At 46.5% G+C, this 26,155-nt stretch overlaps 1 protein-coding gene and 1 long non-coding RNA gene across 2 annotated transcripts in view; one reads left to right on the plus strand and one right to left on the minus strand.

Annotated features, from left to right (window-relative positions):
• The first annotated feature begins 707 nt into the window (after positions 1–707).
• Positions 708–26,155, plus strand: part of SYNPO2 (synaptopodin 2) — a 70,369-nt gene continuing 44,921 nt past the window's right edge. The window contains exon 1 of the mRNA XM_036233435.1: positions 708–893. Within this exon, the coding sequence (XP_036089328.1) occupies positions 789–893 (105 nt within the window). The 5' untranslated portion in view covers positions 708–788. The remainder of the gene's footprint in view (positions 894–26,155) is intronic.
• LOC118612406 lies at positions 17,814–25,742 on the minus strand. Its single transcript, XR_004954822.1, has 2 exons — positions 19,720–25,742; positions 17,814–18,882 (listed from the first exon to the last, which is right to left on the minus strand). It is a non-coding gene; the product is annotated as an uncharacterized LOC118612406 (long non-coding RNA).

Here is a 26,155-nt window from a genome sequence, read left to right on the forward strand (position 1 = left end):
GTGCAGTTTGCTGACTGACTGTTCAGTTCAGGTTTACAAAGTGTCTTTTCTGCTGAGGAAGTAAGAAAATGAAACACTTACTTAACTTTAAAATATTCCACACTGTGCGTGCAACAGGCGTAGTTACAAGAATGTAGCTTCCAGAAGGAAATTGTCTGTCCTTCTCCCCTAGATAGTTATAATAGTTCAGAAGAGTACTTTCAGAATAAAAAGTTTTTTAAAAAAAGTTTTGCTTTCTTTTACTTCCTCTTTCGGGATTAGTTGAGCAGGCTGCAGACAGTAGAGGCTTAGAGAAATAATAATTAAACCCCCTTTAAGTCCTCTTGTGTGTTTCAATCATCAGTGTGATAATTCTGAAAACGTCTATGGGCGAAAATCCCATCCTCTCTCAGTTCAGTTCTCCGGGTTCAGATTTTAGGGTGTCACTTGTGGCTGGGGGAGTAAAACCTCTACATGTCCTGTACTGTTTTCTTGATAGAACTATCGAGTGCGCGTTTTGCCGTCATTCTTCTCAGTGCTGGGATTCGACGCGTCGGTGCTGGGGACCTCGCGCTCCCCCGCGCCACCTCGCCCTACATGGGGACGTTCTCCCGGCGCGAGCCTCCCCGCCCCGGAGGTGGGCCGAGCGCGGCGCGTGACGCGGGAGTGGGCCGGGTCCCCGCCGCCGGCGCGCCCTCCTCCGGGCGCAGGTCGCAGACGCGCGGCCGCCGGCGAGGCTGGGCGCCCCGAGCGCAGCGCGCATCCCCCGCCACCGCCGGCCCTGCATGCTGCCCAGCTGAGAGGACAGAATGGGCACCGGGGATTTCATCTGCATTTCCATGACCGGAGGGGCGCCCTGGGGCTTCAGACTGCAGGGTGGCAAGGAGCAGAAGCAGCCCCTGCAGGTCGCTAAGGTAGGACCCCCAGAAAGGGGCCGCCCCGCGCTGTGCGGGAGGGAAGGGGGAAAGCTCCCTGCCTTGGCTTGCAGGTTCGGATTCAGGAGTCTACACGTTAGCCTGATTTTGGTGCTGCCTTGAATTTTTTTTTTTTTTTTTTTAAGATGTTGGGTTTGTTTGTTTCAAAGAAACTTCAGAGAAAAACATACAGCACATATGCAATTAACTAAAAATTGATAGGGAAAAGAAAGAGTGCCGTATTAACCCGCTGAAGAGAAGCCTAATCTCCCCCGACAAGCCCAAGGCGCTCGGGAACGTGGCTTCCCGGCAGCGTTAGAAATTCCAGTTTTTATTGTTTCGTGTCACTGGGCTCTGACAGAGGAGACACACTCGGCTCAGCATAACCAGCTGGCCTGGCTGTTTTGTGGACCCTTAAGAACTGGTGGTAGTGACATTGGTTATGCAGCATTCCTGAAAAGGCCGTTTTGGGGCAATACTGTTTAAAGCGTGAGGAAGACGTCATTAAATCGAAGAACGTTCACACAAGCACTTGACAAGTGTGCGCGAGCATCGGGGTCCAGTCCATGCGTGTGCACCAGTGCTCGCCGCGCACCCCGAGACACTCAGAGTGCGTGTAGCTCAGGGGTAACTGAAAGGCATCTCGCCACGACCGAAATGTTTTAGATGTTTGCGTTGTGATTAGACTGCTCGTTTCTTAGCTTAGTATGCCACCAGTTTGCTTGAGGAAATCTGTTTATGATCCAGTTAGGATCCAGGTGAACTAGATTTTGAAATGCATGAAACTAAGCAGGACTTTATCTTATTTTAATACTAAATTGTGGTGGTGTGTGAAAGAACAGGTTTGATTAATTTCCTGTTTTACACTTACCTTAAACGTGGATCTACATCTTTGTGAAATATATGGGCCACTGGCCTTCGTAGTGATTCTTCACCTTTGGCGTTTGTTATTATTATTTTTTAATGTTCACTGAGGAAAAAAAGGAGTTCCTTTGAAATTCTCCGCGCCCAGGTTCCCATCGGGAAGCCCTTTCCTGATGCGGTGGTGGACTCCCGCCACCTAGTGAACGTTTCAAACATCAAGCACGAGACAGAAAACAGGACATGGAAAGCAGGGTTTTTAGAACTGGAGAGTTTCTGAGAGGCCTCCAGCTCAACTCGCTAATTTCAGATGAGGCAGGAACCCAGAGAGGCGAAGTAACTTTCCTCAGATCTTCGGCTCGGAGCTGGCAGAGTGATTAAAGGGTGCAGAAAGGCGGGTTCGCTGTTTCTCTCGTTGCCAGTGGCAGGCAGCATCAGGAGAAACATAAGTGCCTGATCCAGTGACTGTGGAATCAGGAGCCCAGAGTGGATTTGCTCCGGGTCTAGAATAGCAGTTGGCCGGCTCCAGTGACTGAGAGCCGGGCTCTAATTCCAGTTCTGATCTAACTTGCAGCCGAGCCTGAGACAAACCTCTCGCCCTTCCTGACGTGTGTGTGTGTGTGTGTGTGTGTGTGTGTGTGTGTGTGTGTGTGGAGCGGGAGAGAGGGATAAAAATTCTGAGTGGGTGGGAAAGGAGAGAAGTGAGGAGGAGGTCAGGCTCTACCGGCAGTGAGGTTCTATGTTGCTCGAGGGTCCTACAGTCTTACAAGTATATTACTTTAGAGTCACTTGCCCACCAGTTAAAATGTGGGGACAGAAGTGGCTGGAAACTGTTATTCACTGGTGGCTCTTACACAGCCAGACCTTAAGAATAGAGCCCATAGTGGGTTTCTCCTGCGTTCTCGATGAGCTTCTTTCAAAGTGAACCACGGTGCGTGAGTTCTCTGAAGAACTGAGCCATTCGCTAGTGAAGCGTGCTTTGCAGGCATTGCTCTGCGGGGTGCGGGGCTCGGAGAGGCTGTTCCGCTGTGCGCGGCTGAAAAGTTCAGTCGTGCTCTCCCTGCAAGTCATCTCTCTAAAATACCCGGACGAGGTATTTATAGTTTTTAAAAAGATCATTATTAAAGCATCTGGATGTTTGCCTTAGCTTGTGTGTGTGTGTGTGTGTGTGTGAGAGAGAGAGATGGAGACAGAGACAGAGACACCATAATCCATAGTCTGTTGTTTTTCTGCATGTGACTAGAAAGCCTTCTAAAGAAGATATAATTTCTAAGTTACTATGACAATGTCCACTTTTGTTGATCTGTTTTTTCCCTTAATTCAAACTTATTTAATTTCTCATGCTGGCATTACTTGCTGTGGCAAACCCTCGGAGCCAAGTGCTTATCACTTTCCATGTTACCAAGGCCATGGCCTCACTGAGATCACTGTTTTTCACTTAAAACATTGAGTCAACTTGATTCCACTAATGGATTCTCAGTGAGTTCAAGGTGAGATGAAAATTGCTTAGGCAAATATTTTCTCTTCTTCCAAGGACTGGAGGTAACTCATTAGGGCCAAACGGCCTCCAAGTGAAGATGCAGAGGAAAGAGACGGGAACACTGGGTAGGGGACGGTTGTTGGCAAACAACATACAGTTTTAAGGAATATGCAAAGGATTAACTTGGGAATTGAAGAAAATATATGTATTTCCAAAGAAAAAGAAATTTCAGACGGTGCTTTAATAATGCCCCTTAAATTGGGAATGCTACAAAGCAGTTCAATAGATTGCAACAAACTTTTGGCTTATAAAATAGTGCTCAGATTTCCATAATTCTGTGTAGAATGAAAATCTAGGAAGCTCAAATAGCAAAAGAAAAACTAACATTTTTATGAATGATTAGAGATTGAATAGCTTTATAATTCTTGATAAATGTCTTTCTAGTGACATGTCTCATGTTTTTAGTATTAGGCTGGCTAACTAAACTATACGCAAACCCCAACTTCCAAAGATCACTAAGAAAAATCTTAATAATCAAAACTTTTCATTGACATTGAAGCTCAAGAACACAAAATTGTTTCATTTTCAAGAATAAGTTGAATATTTAAAAGGCCCAAATAATCAGTAACATTACTCTGCTTTTAAAATGTTAATATATCTCTTAATTTGTGCTCTAAATACAAGGTTCTAAGATGGGTCACTGTTTGTTGAGAGACAACTAAATAAAATGATGACTGTCCCTGAGCTTTGCCATGACCTGGACAGAGCACACACGTAGCTTCCATGTGTCAAGCCCTCGTCCTGTGCCAGGAGTGTTCCAAGTTCTTTGCAGGTCTGATCTCCTCAGACGATCCCCCGAACCTAAGAAGTGGTTTGAAAGCATCCTCTTTTTAGAGCTGAGGAAATTAAAGCCCAGAAGGGCTAAGTTACCTGTCAAAGGGCGTACACCGTGGTGGGATTTCACTGCAGACCTGACTGCGCCTTCTGCGTTGGTGGGACCAGGTGCAGGGAGGATGAAGGCAGGTGAGGTCCCGGAAGGGGTTATGAAACGTACCATGCCCTTCATCCAACTCCGATTTATCAGTCAGGGGAACCCCACGCATCTGAAGGGAACTCTGATGAGTGGTCAGAATCTGAGCCGCTGCTGTAGACGGTTGAGCCCAGATATGTCCCCACGGGGCTTTCTGAAGGTGGCGCAGTGTATGTATCCTTCCAGCACTTCCCCAGGCAGTGTGGGGGGACCAGAGAGAGGCAGGAATCCTCGTTTGAGCCCTTGGCTGATGAGCAGGTCGTGATTAGTGGTGGGAGAATTTTCTCTTTCTGACTCCAAGATGGGTGAGCTCAGGGGAAGAGAGGAGGTGCTGGGGGCTCGAAAGGTTGGGGTGCCTGCAAGAGGGGAGCCTGGCGTCTTATTTCCCGGCAGGATATCTTCTTTGTCAGAGCAGAAGCTGACCTGCCTAGCGCCCTTGTGATTGGGGGCTGGGGAGGGGGAAGGAGATGGCGGAAAAAGCTGGAGAAAGGTGCGGGGGGAGGGAGAAGAAGAGAGAGACAGAGGGACAGAGAATGAAGGAACGTGCCCTTTGGTAAGCAGGGATCCTTGCGTTTCCCGTGAGCCAAGGACAACCACAGAAGATGGCTGGGCTTGAGCCACTGCGCGGCTGCCCTGCCCACACAGGCCCAGCCAGGGGCCAGCCGGGGCATGCTGGCGTCGTAGGAGCTTCTGGAAGCCTAGAGGGGAGGTGGAGGAGCCGGGCAGGAGCCCGGTTTCCCGTGGAAGGGAACCGTGCAGCGGTAGGTAGGCTCTCCGGGGCTCCTAGAAGCCACACAAGTGCCCCAGCATTGGGCCACCAGCCACAGAGAGGACAGGGAGGGCCACTCAGCGTTAACCAGAGAGGCGTAACACCCCGACAGCGAGAGAAACGCCACCTCATCCCGTTATGCGTGAACCTATCTGCCTGCCCCTCTGCCTCAGCCCTGGGGAGCGGGAGTGCCAAGCAGCAGCCTCCTCACCCCCCACGCCACAGGCGCCCCCGCCAGGGGTCAGAAAGCAGAGTGAAGCCGTGATCGCACCGGACCGTTTAGTGACCGAAAGCACCCGAAATGCTTGGAATCTGCCCGGAGTGTGACTGAGGGGGGCGCCTGGCTTTATCATGGGCGAAAGCGGCTACGTGAGCAGCAGAACGGTTTCGTGTCTGTGACTGGATGACTCAGCCCGGGTTCGTGTGCTCAGTCACACGCACTGATGGGCGTTAGCTCTGCAAAGCTGTCGCTGCCCCACGTGACTCCCACTGGCGATCATTTGAAGCCGTGGTTTCTAGGTAGGGTGAACATCCACTTCGAATTAAGACCTGGATGTGGGCTTTCTAGACACGTAAACTGCCCTTCCCCCTTGTCTTCTCCCGTCCCGTGCGAAGCCGCGCTCACGTCCCATGGGCGCCCTTCCCCGTCAGGCAGGCGCTCGCTTCCTGGCCGTCCGGAGAGCCGTTTCTCGGATGCTGCTGTCAGAGTCCAGAACCCTCGAGTTAGAGCAAGTGCTTCGAACTTTCATCAGATATTAAATTAAGCTGATTGTTGTTGGTAAAGAAAGTCCTGTTGCAAATTCCGAAAGTTGGTATGTAATATCGTTGTGACATACGCATTCTACGTAACTAGGTACCATTTGCATATTTTTCATGGTAATAACTTTAAAAGGCAGATTTAGGTTCCATTTACCTTCCCTCTGTCAGTTGATAAGTGTTCAAGAATGTAAGTAACTTTTGTACTTAACTAAAAATACTTCACACGTGTATATCTTACAGTCACCCAAGTGTGTGAACATGTTACCTCATTTGGTACCAGTTGGACAGACAAAGTTTTATTACTCTCAGTTTATAATTTAAGACACTGATCCTGAAAAAATAAATTATTTTCCAAAAAAATTGTATAAGTCAGTCCGAAGCCGATACAATTCTCTTCCTCTGGCAGGGGCATCACGGCGCTTTCCGCGTCGGTCGGGGTGGAGAGAACAGGCCGTCACTCAGTAATGCTGAGAAGTGCCCTGACTTCCACACGAGTTTGTTGGAAATAGAATCTCACCAAATCTAAGCCTAAAAAACACGTGGAACAGCTTCTTCTTTGAATGGGCCTGAGGGAAAGGGCGATAGGGGGTAGGTAGGGGGTCCATCTGCCTCTAAGCCAGTGAGCGGCGGGACAAGACTGGAAAGGGAACCGGTTTCACTTGCAAATCAACCTGAAACGCACTTGGACCCCGAGATGTTTGCTGTGTCTGTCCCGAGGGATTCACGATGAAACCGAATGCCGCCGGCCGGGTGTCTGTGGCGGGAGACGGAGCATCCCCTCCTGCCGGCCTTGTTATGCAGCCCGAAGGAGCAAACAGCTCCGCGAAGCGAAAAGCTTGTCTGAGAAACGAAACGACGTTGCTCTTCAACGCTGGTCATTGTTTGACCACCTCGGCGAGAACATATCCACGCTACTGAATTACCTTAGGCGTTTCATTTTTTTGAATTGTCTGCCATTCTTTTTTTCCTCATTAAAAAGCGGAGACGGCCAGACTCCCGACGAACCGTGTCTGCAGTCGCCGTGAACCAGCACGTGGCGCTCGCCGGCGGCGGTGGCCGCGGTTTGGAGCTGGAGGGGCTGGGTGTAGCTTTCCTTAACCGCCACGTCGATCGGGTGCGTTTCGGATAAATGCGCTAAACAATGTGGTGGCTTTACCATATGAAACATCGTCAGTGAAAGATTATCTCTTGATGATATAACGAATTATTGTTTTTCTATCCATTGGTCTTGGGTTCATAGTCCTACTCGCCCGTGATTAGCTTTTCTGCTCTTACGTGGAAGCAGAGTGGGTACTGGACTGAGAAAGCGATGTGCCTCATGGGTTCTCCTGGGCAGAACGAAGGGTCTGTGGTCCGTCCGATTCTATATAGGCATGCGCCTTCCTTTATCTCCATTATCAACACCTACCTGGCTTGAATTTTACCTTTTTAGGACATGGATTATTTTTTTCCCTAAGAACTCAGCCCATGGGTGCCGTTTTCCCCAAGCATCGTTTTGCTTTTAACAGTGCCTCCTGGAGATAATGTTATTTATGAAACTTATATATAATTTTACAGGGTGCCCGGGACTTCTTAATCACTTTAAACATGACGAGAGAGCGCCGTGGCCTCTTCTCTCTGTGAGATCCCACTGCAGTGGCAGAGAGAGGGTGACTGGCTTTGTCCGGTCACATGGGTAGAGAGTTTGGCTCCCGGGTGTGTGTTCTGCACACAGGCTTACGCACAACTCCTACATGCAACAGTCTGATGTCTAGTGTAGTTTGAGCAGACAGTTCAGAGGGAAAGAAGGATCTAAGAAGACCATGGTGGGGAGATTTTTGTGGTCTCGTAAACCAACCCTACTTTTCCTGTTCTGACACTAAGTATATGTTCACTAATTTAAATTAGCGTCGTCATTTTATTTGAAATTTTTAATTTCCAGAACAAATAATTTGGCAAGTGAGATAGTCCAGAAACCATACCACATGACCCCACGGGATACAGTGATTCAGAGGGCTGGTAAAATTTTAATTTATTTCAATACTTGGCTCTAAAGACTGTCATGGTTGAAAAAGCTAATCTCTTAACGTAAGTAGATCTACATTGAAGAAATGAATCACTAGCTGCAAATCATTTTATTCTCATTAATTGATAATACAAATGTTTTGTTGCGATTTGACGGGTCGATTTTCATCTAATGTTCGTCCTTCGAGCTCACAAACTAATTGGAATAGGCTACATTTTTATATTTTAGAGTTAAAATCTCATCGATGCTTTCTATTTGAAGTATATGAAACCTGGTCAGAAAGCTTTTTTAGTTAAGCGTGCAGATGTAACATTTTAAAGAATTGTACACTTAAATAATTTTCAAGAAGAAAACTCTTCAAAATCTTCCATTTCATTCATTGTTGAAAAATGAATCCAGAAGTTGTTTATGTTCCAAATGCCTAGTTATTGAATATTGTCTTAGTCCTGACTACTTCACACTGACATGAGATACCATCATACAGACAGTAAGGCAGATTCCATCTCTAACAGCGGTGGGTACAGGTCCACATTCCAAATGGTATTCCTGGAAATTTTGAATATTTTACCGACCTATCGCATATGATTAGACAGAAATAGACAGAAATGGTCTTACACCCCGCAGCTTGGCTAATGGGGAGTTTCTGGAGGAGCTAGACAAGGGTCAGGTCTGCCACATTCTTCTCTTGTGCTAGAAATGTCTTGTCTTTCATCAATAGCTTCTTTTCAGGAATATTTTAGAGCTTGTGTCATTTTATAAGGGTCGAAACTAGATAATAACATGGACGTTCACTTAATCAAGCACTGTAAAGCATAAGATATCGCAGCACCGAGTTGGGAGGTTCCCTGCTGGGTGGGGTCCCCTCAAGCATGAAATTCATAACTGGACCAGATGGAACCAGGCACTGTGTCAGTCCATATGTTAACGCAGATGAAACATTGCTCATTAGTACTCATTTCCTCTCATTATTCAGAGGAAGATAAATGTCTGGCGACGTTCTGGGGGGCTTGGCAGGGAAGCGGGGGAGCCTTGCAGGCTCAGGGCTCCACCGGCACAGAAGGGCCCGGGGACAGGAGGGCACTCGGCACGGCCAGGTGATGGGCCGTTGTTGGCCCGTTTGTGTGAGGAATTGCTCTAAGAAGCCCCGACTTTCACCAAGACGAAAATGAACGACTTTCCCTCCCGGGGACCTCGGCCACGGGGCTGTTTCCCTGTGGGGCACGTTCTCCGAGAACAGCCCCGAGAGCTGCCATCTTCCTCCTCCCTCTGCGTCCGTTTCAGCTTTCAGGCCGGAGTGGCCCGCTGGCCGGTCTGCAGGGCGCTTATTTACGTCAATAATCACCACCACCTCCTCTGTAGAAACTGGGCTTAAAATGCTATTAGCGTAATATTTCTTCTTCCTCTGAAATTGATTCTCCCAGTGAGAGAAGAATTTGAGAAGTGTCAAAGAGAATTTGATACGCGGGTCCATTTTATTTTGACCTTGATGTCGCACCGAGAGGAGAGAGGAGTTGTGTCGCGTTTCTCATTCAAAAAAAGAGAGGATCTTATTTAGATATTGTTTGGAAACTGACCCATTGAAAGGACAGACGTATTTTAATGCTGGCTGCCACTTACTGTGTAGCTTTAAACGCATTTTTCTGAGCCTCGGTTTCTTCACCTGTAAATGGGGTACTATGTAATGGAATTGTGTTTATAGATGAAAAACGTCACCAGTTTAACAGGTAAGGGATCAGCGACCCAAGGACTCACTCAGTTAATGTATCTTGTAATACTTTGTAAGGGTTGTATATTAGGATAATATCTGACGCACGGTGGCCATGCAGCAGAGTCCGTCATCGTTATTCTCCTTAGAGGAGGAAGTAGCCGTCTTCTCCAGATGTTTATTGTCTTTAGAAACTAAGGAAAGCATTAATCCAGAAATACAGAGGAAAGTTAAGGGAACGAAAACCAAGTAAATGATTTGTGTTAGTTTTTTCATCCAGTGCAGATTTTCATTTTTTGTTTTTTATAAAATGCAACATTTCACAGAATGTTTGCCATATCAATTATAGATATTTTTATAGATTTTATAGATTTTTTTAGATTTTATAGATTTTTTTTGTTATGAAGTTCTATCAGTTTGAGGCAATTGACTCTAAAGTTATATATTTTACGAGGCCAAATAAAATGATCATCTCACTTAAAAAGTACAGGGTGTTAAACGAGAAGCCCCTCCCACTGCAGAAGGGGCTGCCTGCTCGTAGCTATGCCGAGCTCTGCTCAGAGCGAGCGGACCGACTTTCAACCACGTCGGCCTCGGTGCTCCAGCTCCCTCGTCTGTAAAATGGGGATGCCGTTAGCGTCTGCCTCCGAGGATTGCTTTCAGGGCTAGAAACTACATGTTAAGTTACTTGACATACTGGAAACAGTCACGGGTTTTAAAAAATCACTACTACCACATTCGTGGTTATTTTACTTTTATTTAACCCACTTCTGTGAAATCGAAGGGATTCTCTACTGTCTTCCCTGCGGTGCCTTTTAAGACCCCACCTCAGTGTCAGTCGGGGGTGGGGGGGGCTCCTACAGCCCCGGTGTCCCCTCCCTGTGAGACGACATTAAACGGTGTCCCAGTGAGGCCTTCCACTCACTCGGTAAGCCATCACCCTGTCATTGGAAGCAGCATATGGGGCTCATCACAAAGAGAAGGCATCATTTAGAGTGCTTCGAAAATATAAAAGAAATTAAATACAGGACCCTGCTCCCTGAAGGGCCAGGAGAGCTCTGCGCCTGGGCCCGCGGGGAGGGCCAACGAGCGTCCCTTTCCGTCCCACCCCCGCCCCCACACTCCTGTCTTCTGAATTACGAGAAGGCATTACTATATAAGGACGCTTTTTCTCAGTAGATGATAATACATTAAACTCTTGGTGTTTTTAGCTTTTCAAACAGTGGTGAGTTATTTTCAGCAGTCAAGATCAAGCTAAAATGAAAAAATTTGTGAAGGCTTAGGCCTTGGGAGTCAGACTCTACCATAGAAGCCTCCTTTATTTTTATTTCTTTCATGAAAAATGTAGCATTTTCCTTTGGCTGGTGCTCGGCGTGACTGATATTAGATTGAATTGTGCACATATTATATTACATTTGCTGGCCGCTGCAGGGAGTCAGAACGCAGTGATCCATTTCCAGGTCCTGAATCTTTTGGCTGCCTGCCTGCCAGATGGGGAAAGAGCTGCATCCCCCTGGGGCAGGGGCTGGGGGAAAGGGGGCTCATCACTGCAGCCTCCGTCCTGCCGCGATGGCCAGCGAGCTTCCTGCCGCGCGAGTCCCCGGCCCTCAGCAGCCGGCACAGGGCGGAGTGTGCGCCAGATTCCGTTAAGGGGCCCATTGTGGCGTTTATTCCATTCTGTGCTTTGTAACCTTCGACTGCTCTGACCCTCTGCTTCCCTTCCTGTTTGAGAAGGAAAATTCCTTCTTCTCTGTCTTCACTGCCTCATTCTCGGGATTCTCAGTCTTTCTTTATCTCGTTCTTTTTATGGCTCTTTTTCTCACAGCCTCCTAAGCAAATCAAGACATCGAATCCGATGTTGCCTGATCTGCAGAAGAGTGGTGTGTGTGCATGTGCGTGCACATACGTGCGCGTGTGTGTGTGAGGTGGGGGGCGGAGAAGCGAGCATCGCCCCAGGGGTGAACCGAACCAGTACGGATGGTTCCTTTCCCAGGAGGGCGTTCCGGCAGTCCAGCACTCCACGTGTAGAAACTCCTTTTTAAGGTTTTAAGTCCCTTTTCCTCCTCTCACGGCCTCTGGTCTGAACAGCTTACTTCCTCCTGTGAGACTTTTCATTTTCTCCTGAGATCGGCTAGTCGGTTCCTCCCCCAGGCCTCTCTGCGACCTTGCCCGTGATCTTTCCTGAAACGGAATGTTACTATATATTTCTCCTAGGCATAGAGGAGGTATGCAATGAAGATTAATATTCTTTAACCGACTAATTAGTAACGGTTCTACTTTTAATTAGGTAAGTGATAAAGCCACATTCCATCGCACAAGTACTCATTACTCAGGGAAGTCCATAAACTTGGTCAGAGCCTTTGAGGATGAAAACATGACTTGGAGTGAGTGATCTGCACCGCAGGCTAGTGGTGGCTGGAGGCCCGTTGTGCGTTGGGGTTGGAGGAAAGCGTGGAGGTCAGGGAGAAGGGGCCTCTGCCCCAGGCCCGCATCTTGGGGCCGGGGTGGCAGAGGGTGACTTCGGTCCATAGTACGCCTTCCCGCTTTGCACTCAGACAGCTCGCCTCGGTCTGGCTGGCATCCTGACACAGCACCCTGCTTCTCATGGTTCTCCTAGTTGAATGGCTGCATTTCCCTCCCATGCCGACACCCTGCCCTTTGGCTGTAGCTCCCGGAGTCCATAACATCGTGCTCCTCAGAGTGGATGAGACGCATATGTGTCACATGTGTGTGTAGCTAGGGGCCTCAATCAAGTTTATGTAGTTGGCGACGGGGTGTTGAATAAATAAATAAGTGACTGCTTGCATGGACACCTCTCCTTCTTGGGCGTGAGAATGGCAGCTATTGGAAACTCTGATTTTGCTCAAGCTTTATCAGGTGCTTTTTCTAATGAGTGATTTCTTTACAGGGTAATTAGAAGAATTCTACGAATACTTTATGTCTTCATGTTTTTATTTGGCATTATGTAGGAACAAGACACCAATCCAGGGGGCTCAGTGAAAAGACCACTGACTGAGCCGAGAGCCAGGAGACCTGAATTCTGAGTGTGGGTCTAACTTGCCTTGACTCTCTGACCATGATGACGTCATTAACATGGTCTGGTTTTCAGTTTCTCTGATTATAAAAGGAAGGATTTAGAATGCATGATTTTAAGGTCCCTTTCAGCTAGAGTCTGTTTTAAATCAAGAAGATAATAGGTTGAAGAAGACGCCCATGAATGGTCATATTTCCTCCGTTGAAAAATAAAGCGATATTTTCTGGAAAGGGCAATTATTTATACGGCATTTTATGGAAATCTTATTTGCATTTCTCCAAATCATAATGTGAAGGACATATTTGTTAAAAATAAAATGCAAAATAAAACAAAAACTCAAAAGAGTATTAATTTAATATGCTCTTTTACTAGATTTTCCCTTTTGAATGTTTAAAATTGTACTATAGTAAATTAGCCTAATTCTTTCCCTTTCCTTATTAGTTTTTTAAATACCGAGGTAGTTTCTTAGCATATGCAAATGTAATTTGTATGCTTTTTGAAATAGCATTAAGAATTTATAGATTTAAAACAATTGATTTTAAAAAATAAATCGGCTGCTTTACTTAAACTCTGGATCCAGTATGATTTACACCTTTTAAGTTTTGTTCTCCCCCTACTCAAGACTCAGGAGAAGACCAAGACCGCTCCCTCCGACCTCACGGTCACTCCTGAAGCATTCCATCTGACGGAGAGGAGGGACTTGAGCATCCTTCGCCCGTTCCTGAATCCCCCTCCTTCAGCTCAAATGTGTCAGAGAAAAGCCAGAGAATCCTGGGCACACTTGGACTTAGTTTAGTTCCACAGCTCAAAATGTAGTATTCTGAATCAAATCATGGCTCTGTGCCACAAATGGATTAAGGTCTATATTTAAAAAAATTAAAATAGCTAGATCTGAAAATGCTTCTTATTTTTGGCTTACAAAAAATAGCACATTGCCATTGTAAAAAATTCAAACATTACTGGACAGAAGAAAATAAAGTCAAATCATACCACCTAGAAATAGCACGTTATTAACATTTTGGGGAACTGCTTTTCAGACCCCTCTCTCTGCACACACACCAACTCACAATCTCACGTACATTCAGTCCGACTGAACAAGAAACACAAATGAAAATAACACAAGTGAGAGGCCGTGGCAGCCGCGGGACAGCGTTTCCTGGTGGCCCGTGCCGTGCTCCGGTATCCCCCCCCTGGCCGAGGGCAGGCGTGCGCGATTCCCGCCCCCCGCTCCTTCCGTTTTCCATGCCCAGAGCCTGGGCTCTGTGATGACCCCATGTCATCAGTCCAGCTCCAGCACGTCCCGTCCGTGTGGCTGCTTGGATCTTAGATTCTGTCTTTGCCGCAACATGTATCTGTCCTCACTGTCGTTTGAGCTCCGAGGTGGCCCCAGGTTCAGAGAGAAGCTCTGACTTGTGGCATTTTTGCACCGGCTCCTCTCTAGGCCAGGACGGCAGGCAGTGTAGACAGCGGAGGGTGGTGGCAGATGCCGGCGAGGTCACTTTGCCTGGCTTCTCCTTTTCTGCACTGGGGCTTCGTCCTTCTCACTGGCCCTTAACTCGCTTTTGACCTTCGGAACATGCCACACTCCTGTCTGGCTAAGGAGCAGTAAAGTGGGATTTCCTGTTTACAGCATTCAAAATCCCGTGATCCTCATGAGCACAAATGCCTGGAAGAGGCTTGTTTGGCTTGGTCTAAGTATGGATATTTATGGGAAATATCATGTTTGAGAGTATTGCCAGTTTCTGCCAGTTGATAAGTGAGATAGGGAAACTGAGGTGCTTATCTCTAAGAAACAAGGATGGTATTTCAGAGACTAGTGAGTTTAGTGGATTTTAATCAATTTCACAGAAAAGCTCCGTGGTTTAAAGTCCCACTGTGTGGATGGATGTGTGTGTGCATGGGGGAGGGGGGGAGGACCCAGTCCAGTAGCTCGTTTTAAGCCAGGTTAAAGGAACACAGCCGAAAACAAACCATTCTTATCTTATGCAGTCAGTTATTTTCCCGAAGAGTCCTTCAGATTTAATTCAGTCCAGTTGTTTTCATGAAAACTCCCTCTCCAAACAAAACATGAGGCTTTATTCTCCAGAACCGCCAGTGTAACATGTGGTCGATGCCCACGCATTTGGTGCTCGATCATACACCGTTAATTTGTTTTCAGAAGTGTGCGTGTGTTTTTCCCCAAAGAAAATGCTAAGCCCCTTAAAGGCAGCAGGTATATTTTGCATTTCTTTTACCTGATGGTTTCTTGCACATGAAAAACCCTCAATAAAAACCCAAGAGATCTAGTCTGCATTTTCCTGTCCATCGTCTGTCCTTAGAACTTTTACCACTTGGTGCCGCCTTTACTGTCATATGGATGGAGGAAAGATATGAAAATTTTTTGATTTAAGAAAATCTCCTGGATATGAGGACGGAATTTTGAATGATCTGAGATTTTAAATTAATTTATTGTTGTCCTTGGTTCCGTTATCTTGGGTAAGTGGGAATTGCCTGCGTCACACCTGCGTGAACTTTCTTGGTTATCCATTCCTACGGACCAGTCCCACAGCACTTCTCTGCTCCTCTGTTATAAACTCCAGACGTACGTCTCCAATTAATTCAGCCTGTTTCCCCCTCCACCGTTAGTTTTTCTGTCGAATCTGGTCACCTTTTAAGCTGCGGGAATGGAAATATCAATAGGTTCTGTGAGGCCCGATCCTTTGTTCCTTCGTTCATTGTTTTTATTTTCTTTGTGCAATCACGAAAGGTTTTAGGCATGTTCCTATGATAATATTAAAAACTCTGCATTCCTTCTCCATAGTTTGCATGATGCTTCTGTGTCAAAGTCAAAGGAAAACTCTGCATGAGAGGTCATGATGAAGGTCTTGACATCTCACCAGCATGGAAAGAGTTGATACTAACATTTAGAAGCTCTTTAGATCATTAGCTCTAAGAGTTAGAAGAGACGTATACTAAAAGTCATTTTGTTTACAAGTCCCATTTTCATCCAGAGATCTTTTTCCTCTTTATAATAGATGTACATGCAATGAGAATACAGACTTATTTTATAAAGAGAAATTTCCCTAGAGCCACAGGCATACTTAATAGGTTACACCAATTGATGGTATTAAGTCTAGATGCAAAATAAGACTGATTGCAGAAAGGCAACATCTGACAAATATGGAAAATATTAAGAGGATCATAAAACCTCGGAGTTGAAAGAGACATCTCATTCGATGCAACTTTCCCCTAGATGGAGGACTTCTTTTCACACCATCACTAATAGGTAAGCAACCAGCCTTTTAAAAAATAGTTCTGGTCATAGGACCCAGTGAAATCTAAAGAATTCATTGGTGGTCACCATTATTCCAATAAAAATTCTCTTGATATTTGGTGATGTCTCCGTGCTTGTAACTTCTACCCACGGATGCCAAGTCTGCCTTCAGTGAGCTGTCTTCTTCTCATGACTGCTGTTGAAATGGAGACTTCTGGAAAAGCCAGTCACTCTCCCCCTGTTATGTGCCCTTCCTTCTCAGGAAGCCCTAGCTGTCTCAGGAAGTGCTAGGCTCTGCCTTTCACAACAAAAACCGGTGTGAACAGGCGATGGACACGACACCAACCACACAGTAGTTCAGAAAACGACGACGTTAGGGTTTCAGGTTGGCCGAGCTCGTCACTAGGTAACACTGAGATTCAGCGGTTAGTAAATGGTCTTGGACTGTGTTCGGCTACACAAGTGGTTATTATTTATGTTTATAGCTTCGGCTTCACCGTGGCCTTTTCCCCCCATGCGCTTCTCCAGGTTGGATCCATAACCCTCAGGGCAGTGATTTCAGGGTAAAATCAACCGCACGTCCCAGGTTTGTGGATCCCGCCTCGTTTTCAGCATCGGCTTCTGATACTCGTTTCCGGCGCGCAAGCACATTCACCACTCGCTTGTGACGAGTACTAACTATTCTGGTGTGTTTTTCCAGCACCACTAAGCGTTTTTCCAAATCTCAGCAGACACCGACCAGGTAGCTGTCTGCAAATTTAGCTCAGCTCCGACCCTATCTGCCTAGGGACGGCATCGGGCTCTGCAGGCTAAGGGCCCAGTCGGGGAAGATGGACCCTTTTCCCATGCCAGCCACAAACCCAGACAGTGGACTGTGCTTCTGCCTGTCCAGCTCTAAACCGGAGGTTCCCGAGACCCCCACCTTGGGCTTCATTACTTGGTCAGAGCGGCTCGAAGAACTCAGGGAAACACTCCGTGTCCATCACTGCTCGCCTTTCTTTTTATGCAGTTTTACTGACCATTTACGCATCCTTCGGAAGCGGGTGTTTTTATTTTAGTTGCTTTCCACTTCATAAAAGAGCCTTCCTCCCGCTTGCCGTCCGTCCCAGGCGGCGTCCGTGCGGCCGGGGCTCGGCCGGGCTCTGTGTGGCCGCCGCACGGTGTCGACCCCGCTGTCCCCGCGCCCGCGGGGGTCACCGCAGCCGTTCATGTCTCCCGCGGGGCCGCACGCGGAGGGGGCGCCGTGCGCGGGGTCGGGGGGCCGCGGGGGGCCGCGGTTAGACGATGCCGCAGGCCCGGGGCAGGCGGTGCGGCTTCCCCGCCGCCGCGCAGCGTTGGGCGGCCCCGTTGTCGCCTGTCCCCCGGCGCAGTGTCCCCGCCGCCGTCCCGGGTGCCGTTTCTCTGCCCGCCGGGCGGCGACTGTCTCTTCTCCTGTGGCGTCTCTTCTGTGAATGGCCTGTTCAGATCTGTAGAATATTTTTTCTGCAGATTTGTGTTCTTCACGTTGGTCAGCACATGTCCCTTACATACTCTTCATATTAAACCTTGTCAGCTGTATGCAGTGAAGGGTCTCCCGGTTTTATCACCTGTCTTCATGTTATTTAAAGTTTCTTCTGATGAACGATAATTTTAATATAGTCAAATTTATCAATTTTTTTTCTTTTGTAGTTAATGTTTTTGGACCTTGTTAGAGAAATCTTTTATGCATGCCAAGGTCTAAGAAGTATATAGTTATAATTTCTATAAGATTTGGTGTTTTTAAGTTATTACTTTAAAACGTTTTTTCTAAGATATTTACCAGATGTTTTCTTTACAATAAACCTTTTTTTAAAAAAAAAAATAATGCTCTTCTATAAGTTTCACAGCATTTCTGCTGCTTGTAAAAATTTTGTTTTAATGATCTCAAAGGTTAAAAGTAATTTGGTTAAAAACAAACAAAAAGTTCTCTTGGATCCAGAGAATTCAACCATTGCGATTTCCTGACTGAAAATGGTATCAGGTTGTTGTGACTTAATAGATGGAAATTGAGCATTTTCATTTTTTAGTTCTTTAGTTGTAGCTTTGTTGTTCAGATAAGAAGTAGGAAAGAATTTAGCCAAAAACAAAACCTGGTTTTATACTATGTAGATAGTATATGTATGTGTATGAGTGTTTCTTACTATATATGACTTACAGGTAGCAACTCTAATAGAATACCGTAATCTGTAACAATGATTTTGTGTTAACTGGTTAAACATCCATCACTTGTGCTTTTCAAAGAAGAATTTCATTATGCCAGGAGCCATTTTTTTTTCTAGTTAAGACACTGACAAAAAAGTCGAGGGGTAGAACTATTTTGGTATAATATAAGGAGAATAAAACAATTGCAAAAAAAATTAGAAAAAATAACTGTCTAGCTACCATATACTAAAATTTTGTGTTCTCTCACTTCTCAAATTTAGAAATGACAAGAGTTACAGAGACATTGAAATGCGAGTGACAGTTTCCTCATCACATGTTGAGTTAAGTAGGCATCTGCTGCATGACCTCGCTTTTAACCCTCTTTCTCGTTTAGCTTTTTATATGAATTCTTTGCAATATAGAGTCCATGTTTTATAAGTTTCTTTCACAAGTTCTCTCTTTTTTTTTTTTTACTTTTTAAAAACAAATTTATTTAACAAAGTAGCCAAACAATAATTCCAAAGTGCAACCAGATGTTTTACTGTTTGCAGGAAAAGAAATGCCCTTTATTTTACCAGTCGACGTGCCCAGGTGCGTGCATTTGCGTACTGTGTTTACGGGTAACAGGCGACGGTACAGGACAAGCAGTAGACAGTCCCGCAGAGGCCCTGGGCTGGGCGGCGCTTCTGACGGCTCATGCGTTCCGCAGTGTTCCCTTCTTCCGTTGCTGAGAGCTTGTTCACATAGAAATGGAAAGAGGTTTATCGCCAGGAACAGGTTCGATTTCCTTAAAAGGCAGTTGTTTCTTTTTTCCTTTGCTTCTCTGGAGAATTGGCTACAAACTGGGAATAGTTGTGATATGACTCACTGGCAGAGCAGCGCTGCAGCGTGTGGAGCTCAGATGAGGCCATGATGAGACAGACCTTAATTAGACTGCGTGGAGCACAGAATCATTTTAAAAGGACGTTTTCGGGGTTGACTTTTTCTTAAATCTGGTTTGTAGATACACCAAGTTGTTCCTTAAACACACACACACACACACACACACACTCCAAACACTGAAATGAAATTTTCATTTGTCCTTTTAACTCAATGCATCTAGTTTTCATGTTTGCCAAAAGACATGACAAATATATTTATATTAGGTAGTGATCATTTAATTCTCATTCAAGTTTTCCAAAGGTAATGCAATGACTGTTTTAGATTCCCAAGTTTGTCAAATTACATATGAGAATATAATTGTACCAACCAGACTGCGCAGGCTAAAATTAAGGCTATTTAAAAATTAAGTATACAATTTAAGAATATTAAAGCATTATCAAACGGAAGTGCCATGTGCAGGTTTGAGCACAAGTGTTCTCAGTATGAATAGATTCTTTGAAAATGCAGATACTGCCTTACTCATGTGCATGAAGTGAGATCTTTAAAAACACTTATTGAATACTTATTCAAAAAGACATGCCCATTGAATACCTAACATTGAGGGAAGGAGAGCAAGTATAAGATGCTAATAACAGGTCATGACTCTCACTTTTCAGAACCTGACTGGGCCTCCCTGTCCCTCAAGCTTGTGCCCTGTCAGCCATTTGCAATTGATTAGAGTTGAACTTTGAGCCAAAATCTCTGCAATCACTATACTTGGCATTTTTTCCTTCGTATTTTGGCTACTTTTAGATGCCAAAGTAATTAAATGAAAAGAGAAAAATGTATTCATCTAAATATCACTTTTGAAACTATTTCGATTTCAATAAACATCAATTAAGGGCTCACCGTGAATCAAACAAGGTCTCAGGGATGCAGATGTGACTGTTATAAGGCCCATCTCTTCAGAAGCTGGCATTATCGTGGAGGGAATCCTATATGAGCTGCGGTTAGTGTAATAAGATTGCGTGAGAGTTACTGAAGAAGATCGCGTCGGGGACAGTGGAGGCACAGGGGGATAGTCGGAACTCCTCCCGGAAGACGGAGCGCAGAAGCTGAAGCTCGAAATACAAGGCAGCGTCTGTCAGGACAGAGCAGAGGGCCACAGGAGGTGTCCAGCGCTGGGCATCACCCGTGCGGCCTGTGAAGAGCCTCTGCCCACAGGACTTTGTGCCAACCAGAGCTGGGTGTGTGGTGCAGAGCCATGTGGGGCAAGCAGAGAACAAAAGACATAGTCGGAGAGTTAGGCAGGAGCCACATCCTACCTGTGATCTAGGTGATCCAGCTTCGCACATATCGGAGCAGCTACACCAGCACCTAGCACCTGCAGAGGGCGCACCGCCAGGCACTTGTTCTCTGGCCGTCACCTCCTTCGGCCTTCTCTCTCTCTGAACCGCCATGCGATTTAACATCAGCAAAACTCCCTGTACTTTTAGTGTGATAGAAGTAGAAATACGTATTTTGTACCCCAACTTTATTAAAGGTACATACTGGAACAATTTTTCTGAGCATGAAATAAATCTTGAATATTTTCACAGTACACATATGAAACCATTGCTTCTTTCTTTCTTTTTCTTTTTTCTTTCTTTCTTTTTCTTTTCTTTTTCTTTTTTGTTGTTGTTTTTTGAATACCAAACTAATCGTGGAGTAACCAGGCAGAAGGTAGGCATGCTGGCCACATCCAGAATAATCTCTGGCCAAAGAAGATTGTTGCGAAGACCCGCCGGAGGCTTCCACCTAGCCTCTAAGGGTCACTTTCTGTTGGGTTTCAGCCCACTTTGCGCACTGTCCCTTGCAGGGTCCCTCGCTCTCAGAGGTTCTGCCGTCATCGTCTGCGGGGCCCTCGCCTCTGTCTCCACCTTCACCCCTGTCTCGCCGCTGCCAGGCTGCGGGGTCTGAGGCTCGGCTCGGCCCACGCCGCGTTCCGGACTAAAACCCTCCAGCGTTTCCCCTCCCCTTCCAGTTTAAAGCCAGAATGCTTTACTTTGGGAAAACAAATCTTTTATTGAGGATGTTCTGTCTAATTCTCCAGACTTTTTAAAAATATTTTTTATTATTTTTATTTTTTTTACCATTTGAGCTTTAACTGCCAGTAACATCACTTGCTTCTAGTTGTTCTTCATATGATGGGTCTATATTTATCTATCTATCTATTTATTTATTTTTATGTACTTTTTTTGGTCTTCGCTTTTGCTTCTTCCTCCCTCAATATGCCGTTCTCTGCCTTCGCACCCTGATTGGTTTCCGTCCCTTCACCAGGTAGCCTGTCTTGGCCCTGGATGAATTATTACATCTCAGGGTTTTCATAATACCGGGTGCATATGTTTCGCTTAACACAGTGTTTCACAATTACCTGTGTAGGCGGCTGTTTCGTTCACACCCGGGGCACCCCGAGAGCAGGGACTACATTCTCTTCATCCTCTGGTCCTTGGTGCCCGGCATATGCTACAGAAGGGTCACATGAATGAGGAAGAAGTGGCGGTCAGAGGCGAGCTCACGTGGGACACACGTCTGGCTCCAGTGGACCGTTTCAGCCGCGGAGCAATTCCAGTTAACCGTGCGCAGATTCGTTACTGTCAGATGCTTCTGTTTCTAGTTCTGATAATCACATCCTAATCAGATACTGTTGTCCCAAGTAGACACATTTATGCCCGGTGGACAAGGTTGTTTGTTCCTTCAAGCTTTTTGTCCCTGGACCTGTCGGTGGATGGCCTCTTCTGGAAGTAAAAGCCATGCTACATTTGGGGTGCTCCCTACTTTACCTCTGTAAAGAGTTCTCTGAGGAAGGTACGACAATGTACCCTCCAGCCTGAAAGAGTGGCCGGTGTGTTTTCTCTTAACTCTTTTCAACCTACATACTCGTGGGACCTACCTATTCATACAGAGAGGCACATACCACATTTGTTTATGAAGCCAAGGAGGATTAACAGCCTTTCCCAGCACATTAGCTCCAAGCATTTTTCGATTGCTGTTAGCTGTGATTATCAGGCTGCTATTACAATAGAAGAGACAAACGTGATGTTGTCCTACAGTTTAAACTCAAAGGAAAAGTATCCCGTAAGAAGCACATTACATTTAGGGATCTCAGACAGCTAAGAAGCTCAGCTCATTAAGAAGTAACAAAACTATTTTCACTAGAAGTGTATCATCCACATAGTATAGTTTAGGTACATTCGGACTGGCTATATGATAAAGGAACTGTGATATACAGGTTCCTGGGATATATTTTGGGAAAAAAAGGCTTCTCTGTCACACACACAGCATGGTAGCAGATTCAGAAAATTGGTGTTTTAGCCAAATGTCACACGTAATGTGCAGTCTAAGAACCCGAATACTGACCTTGGAGGTTGCTTCCTAACAGTGAGTACGAGCCAGGCGGGTAACCGGCTGCGTTGTCGCCCCTAGAATTCAGACGCCATTTGCGCGCACACTGCAGGCCTACGGGAGAGGCCCCGCCCCCAAACCGCAGCGCCTCCGGGCCCCCCCGACCTCTCCTGAGGGCCGAGTCCTTGCACGAGGGAGGGACAGACATCTCGACAGGGAACCCTAAAAAATCTCAAGCAGAAAAGCAGAAAACTGAGTTCATGTGGCAACAAGGTTGTCCAGAAGGTCTCAAGGTTATTGTTATTCTAAGTTTCAACTAATGCTGATCTCGGCTGGCATAATTTGCGCTGCTCTGTGATTTGTGTTTCAATGCATGTGGAGTTGACGGGCGGTCTAGATACATCAGATTCTACCCAGCTGCCAGTGAGTCAAAGGTTTAAATGTGGACCGAAGTGTTCAGGGGCGCGTGTGGGCCTGTCGCGGTCCCCAGCGGGGATAGGACCACAGCTCCATGCGGAGTCACAGGGGTGTGTCAGGCAGTCCCTTCTGTCACAGGTATGCCCTCACTCCAGGACTGCGAGGTCTGCAGGAAACCTTTACCCTTGTTTCCTGGGCTCTGGAATTGGCAGAAGAAGGCCTTGTGGCCTGACTAATGAGAAATAGGGAGACTTCGAATTTGGCATTACCTTGCGGGTATTATCATTTGGGATGAAACAAAGCCCTGGGCATTCTGAGTTAATTCCATTATTGCGAGCATGGTTCTTAAGAGGTAAAAATATGCCCCCCAATGCATTGGCAGTGTAGAAGCTGCCTGGCCCTGGGCCTGGCAGGCGGAGGTGTCTGCAGGGCCCCCAGGGGTGGCAGGGCTGGCTGCCTGGCTCCCGGCAGGGGTTTGTGGACGACCAGGGTGAGCTCTCAGACAGACCCAGGTACTGCCACCTGGCCTGATGCCACCCTCAGGAGGACGAGTCGGCACAGCAAATTAGGGTGGGGCGTGATGGCTGGTGTGTGACCCATAAGAAGTGTTGATTTTTATGGCAAGAGGTTTATTTGTACAGAACTAATCAGTCCATGTAAGGCTGCATCAGCTAATTGGTCAGGGTCAAACTTATTAAAAGCATTTGGAAACCAGCCATCTGTGATTACTCTGCAGGGAAAACCCTCGTGAAGTCAGAAGTGTTGATCTTTGACTAAGACTGCCAACCTGCATATAAATTTGTGTGGGAAGAAATACATTTAAAATATGTCCTTCTATAGTAAACTTAAAAAAAAAAAAAAAACTTCTCCAAACAAGAAAAAAAACAGATGGCATAGGTCCTGTTAGGTCACAGCTGGTATTTTGAGACCAGTTCTAACGACATCCAAATGTTTGTGGTGACATCTCCTTAGAAACCTACACCTTACTCGAAAAGCTCAGGTCATCCCACACAGATGCTTTTTCTTTATTTGTTCCTATTTTATACGTGTCTAGAGAAGATGACTAGCTTGTTTGTTAGGAACCAGTTACCCTGGGATATTGTGAGGCAATGTTCGACTCTGCTGTGTTTTTATATTTATACACTTATACATAAAGCGTACAGTAAAACGCAAGGCAATTTTGGAAACCTCGGTTAATGAACTGTTTCTTGCTCCGAACTAAAGCACGTCCCACAGCGATCCACTCCTGACCTGCACAGGACTGACTGTTGCAGTTAGCTCACCCCTTCGATCAGCAGTTTCCGTCGGGGTTGCGGGCTCTGTGGGGAGGTGCCACGTGGGTTCTATTCACTGTTGCTTTGCCAGCACTAGGAGAGCTCCCGGTCCTTTCAAACTCCATTGGGAGTTCGAAAGCTGCCGAGAGATCAGCTCTTAAAAGTTCTCATCACAAGAAAAAAACTGCCACTGCGGGAGACGAGGGGTGTTCATTATGGTGCCAATCCTCTTGCAATACATGCATCCGATCATCTCGGTGCACCCCTAAAAATAACACGATGTTATGTCAGTTACTTCTCAACAAAACGGGAAAGTGGATGCATACAGAAAAAAAGCCAGTCGAGTGGCTCTTTAAAACTTGCCATAAAAATAAGGAACTGGCCGATTCTTTGGGCTTTTTAAAAAATTAGATGAATTTTTTTCGTTTGCGTGAGTAACTGAATCATTTTTATCTCTAAATTTATATCAGCATAAGGAATTCAGAATGTCCTTTAAGAAAATTAAATAGTCTCTCAAAGTTTTAAAATCGAGATTTCTAATCTTGTTTTGGCTAATTATGCAGAGAAAAATAAGTTATGTATTTGATTATATTTTCCCAAATTTAATTTTTTTTCTTCAATCGAATCCACCTTCATTATAGCCAATGATTTCTTCAATTCCTCATTTTCTCTTTGTACAAATAGAATCCTTCAATAATCTCATAAGAGTCTACGAAAGAGAAATAATTTTTTACAATTTAAATAATTTGCCTGTGATGGAAAGCTCTAAAAAAGTACATGTGCACTTTTAAAAATAAAAATAGATACTGATTATCATAACTCATAGATAGACTGATCTGGATTAAGTCACATCCCATTAATTAGAGAGCTTGATGGACTTTGCTTCTGATTTATTTCCACATTCTGCTTTTAGAAGAAAAAGGCAAAGCGCTAAGAAAGCAAGAGGATAGTATTAATTTAGTAAACAAAAACGGCATCTTTAATATTGTATTGTTGGATTAGATGCTTAGAATGATAATTCTTTAGATTAACGTTATGATAATGACCCTGTGGGATGGCAGCCGGGAACGTTGGGCGAGCTCGTGTGTGTAACATTGTGTCAGGCACCGAAGCAGAGAGATGCAGACTGCAGACGGGCGCACGCGCGTTCACAGTAACTTAGCGTCGTGCGCCCGGGGCGGTGCCGGCGCGCCACCTGCGTCGCGTGGGTCCACGCACGTCTTCTGAGGGGGGTTCGTTATTTTGCTCCCGTTTTGCACGTCTGGAGACTAGCGGAGAAAGACGTGCTTGGAAAAGACCGCGCGCTGGGATGTGATATGCGTTTGGTCCCGAGCTTCTCCCCGGCGGTCTGCTATCACATTTAGTCCCTTCTCACCGGCTTCCCGTTGCTTCCTCCTGCTCCTGCTCCCGAACCGCGTCGCGCCCGCTCCCGTCACGGCGTTTGCGACGTGCAGGAGTCGTTTACAGCTTGAAGGAAGAACCTCCGTCTTACATGGAGAATGCCAGCTGCAGGACCTTTCCATGTCTGCCGCCAAGGGCCCGGCCCGGGGCCTGTGCCCTAGCAGGAATCCAGTAAATGTTTGCCGAATAAATGAGAGGTGTCCGGATTTACTGCCTTGGTCAGGTTATGATGAAGTGTCTGACGTGAATTCTTTTCCCATGGTGGTGACCGAAATGAGTATTTACTGCGTGGAACCGAGGGTTAAAGTGAGCGCTCTATCCAACAGGCATTTAAAACGATGAGGAACAGTGAATAACGTACCGTGTATGCCGAGAGATCGATCTTAGGCACAAACGGTACGGATCGCCGGCGCGGAAGCCGCGCAGTGTCTGCGGGCGACGCGTGGCCAGCGGGGCTCCCCGGGACTGCCGGGGCCAGCGGGGCTCCCCGGCGCTGCCGGGGTCAGCGGGGCTCCCCGGCGCTGCCGGGGCCAGCGGGGCTCCCCGGCGCTGCCGGGCAGGCCGTCCTGACACGGAGCTAAGAACTGCCATCCGCCGGCCCCGGGGGTGCCCTACGCGGCGCGAGGGTAAGTGCAGGTCCCCCGCGTCGCAGCCTCTGTGACGCCCGCGGACCTCGTTCACAGTCGCCCTTAGTCTCTGCGTCCCACGTGCCGCACCCCCGTCCGCGCCTCCGCTGTCGACGTGGACAGGTTGACGGCGCCCCCCGTCCCTTGGCCTCTCTGCTCCGGTGCGCTCGGGCTGACCAGTCGCACACGCAAACACGCAGCCGCGCGTCCTGCCATCGGGAGCTGGTCCGTTGCCACGTGCGG

Source organism: Rousettus aegyptiacus, unplaced genomic scaffold (genome assembly GCF_014176215.1).
Source record: "Rousettus aegyptiacus isolate mRouAeg1 unplaced genomic scaffold, mRouAeg1.p scaffold_m13_p_16, whole genome shotgun sequence".
Lineage (NCBI taxonomy): Eukaryota > Metazoa > Chordata > Mammalia > Chiroptera > Pteropodidae > Rousettus > Rousettus aegyptiacus.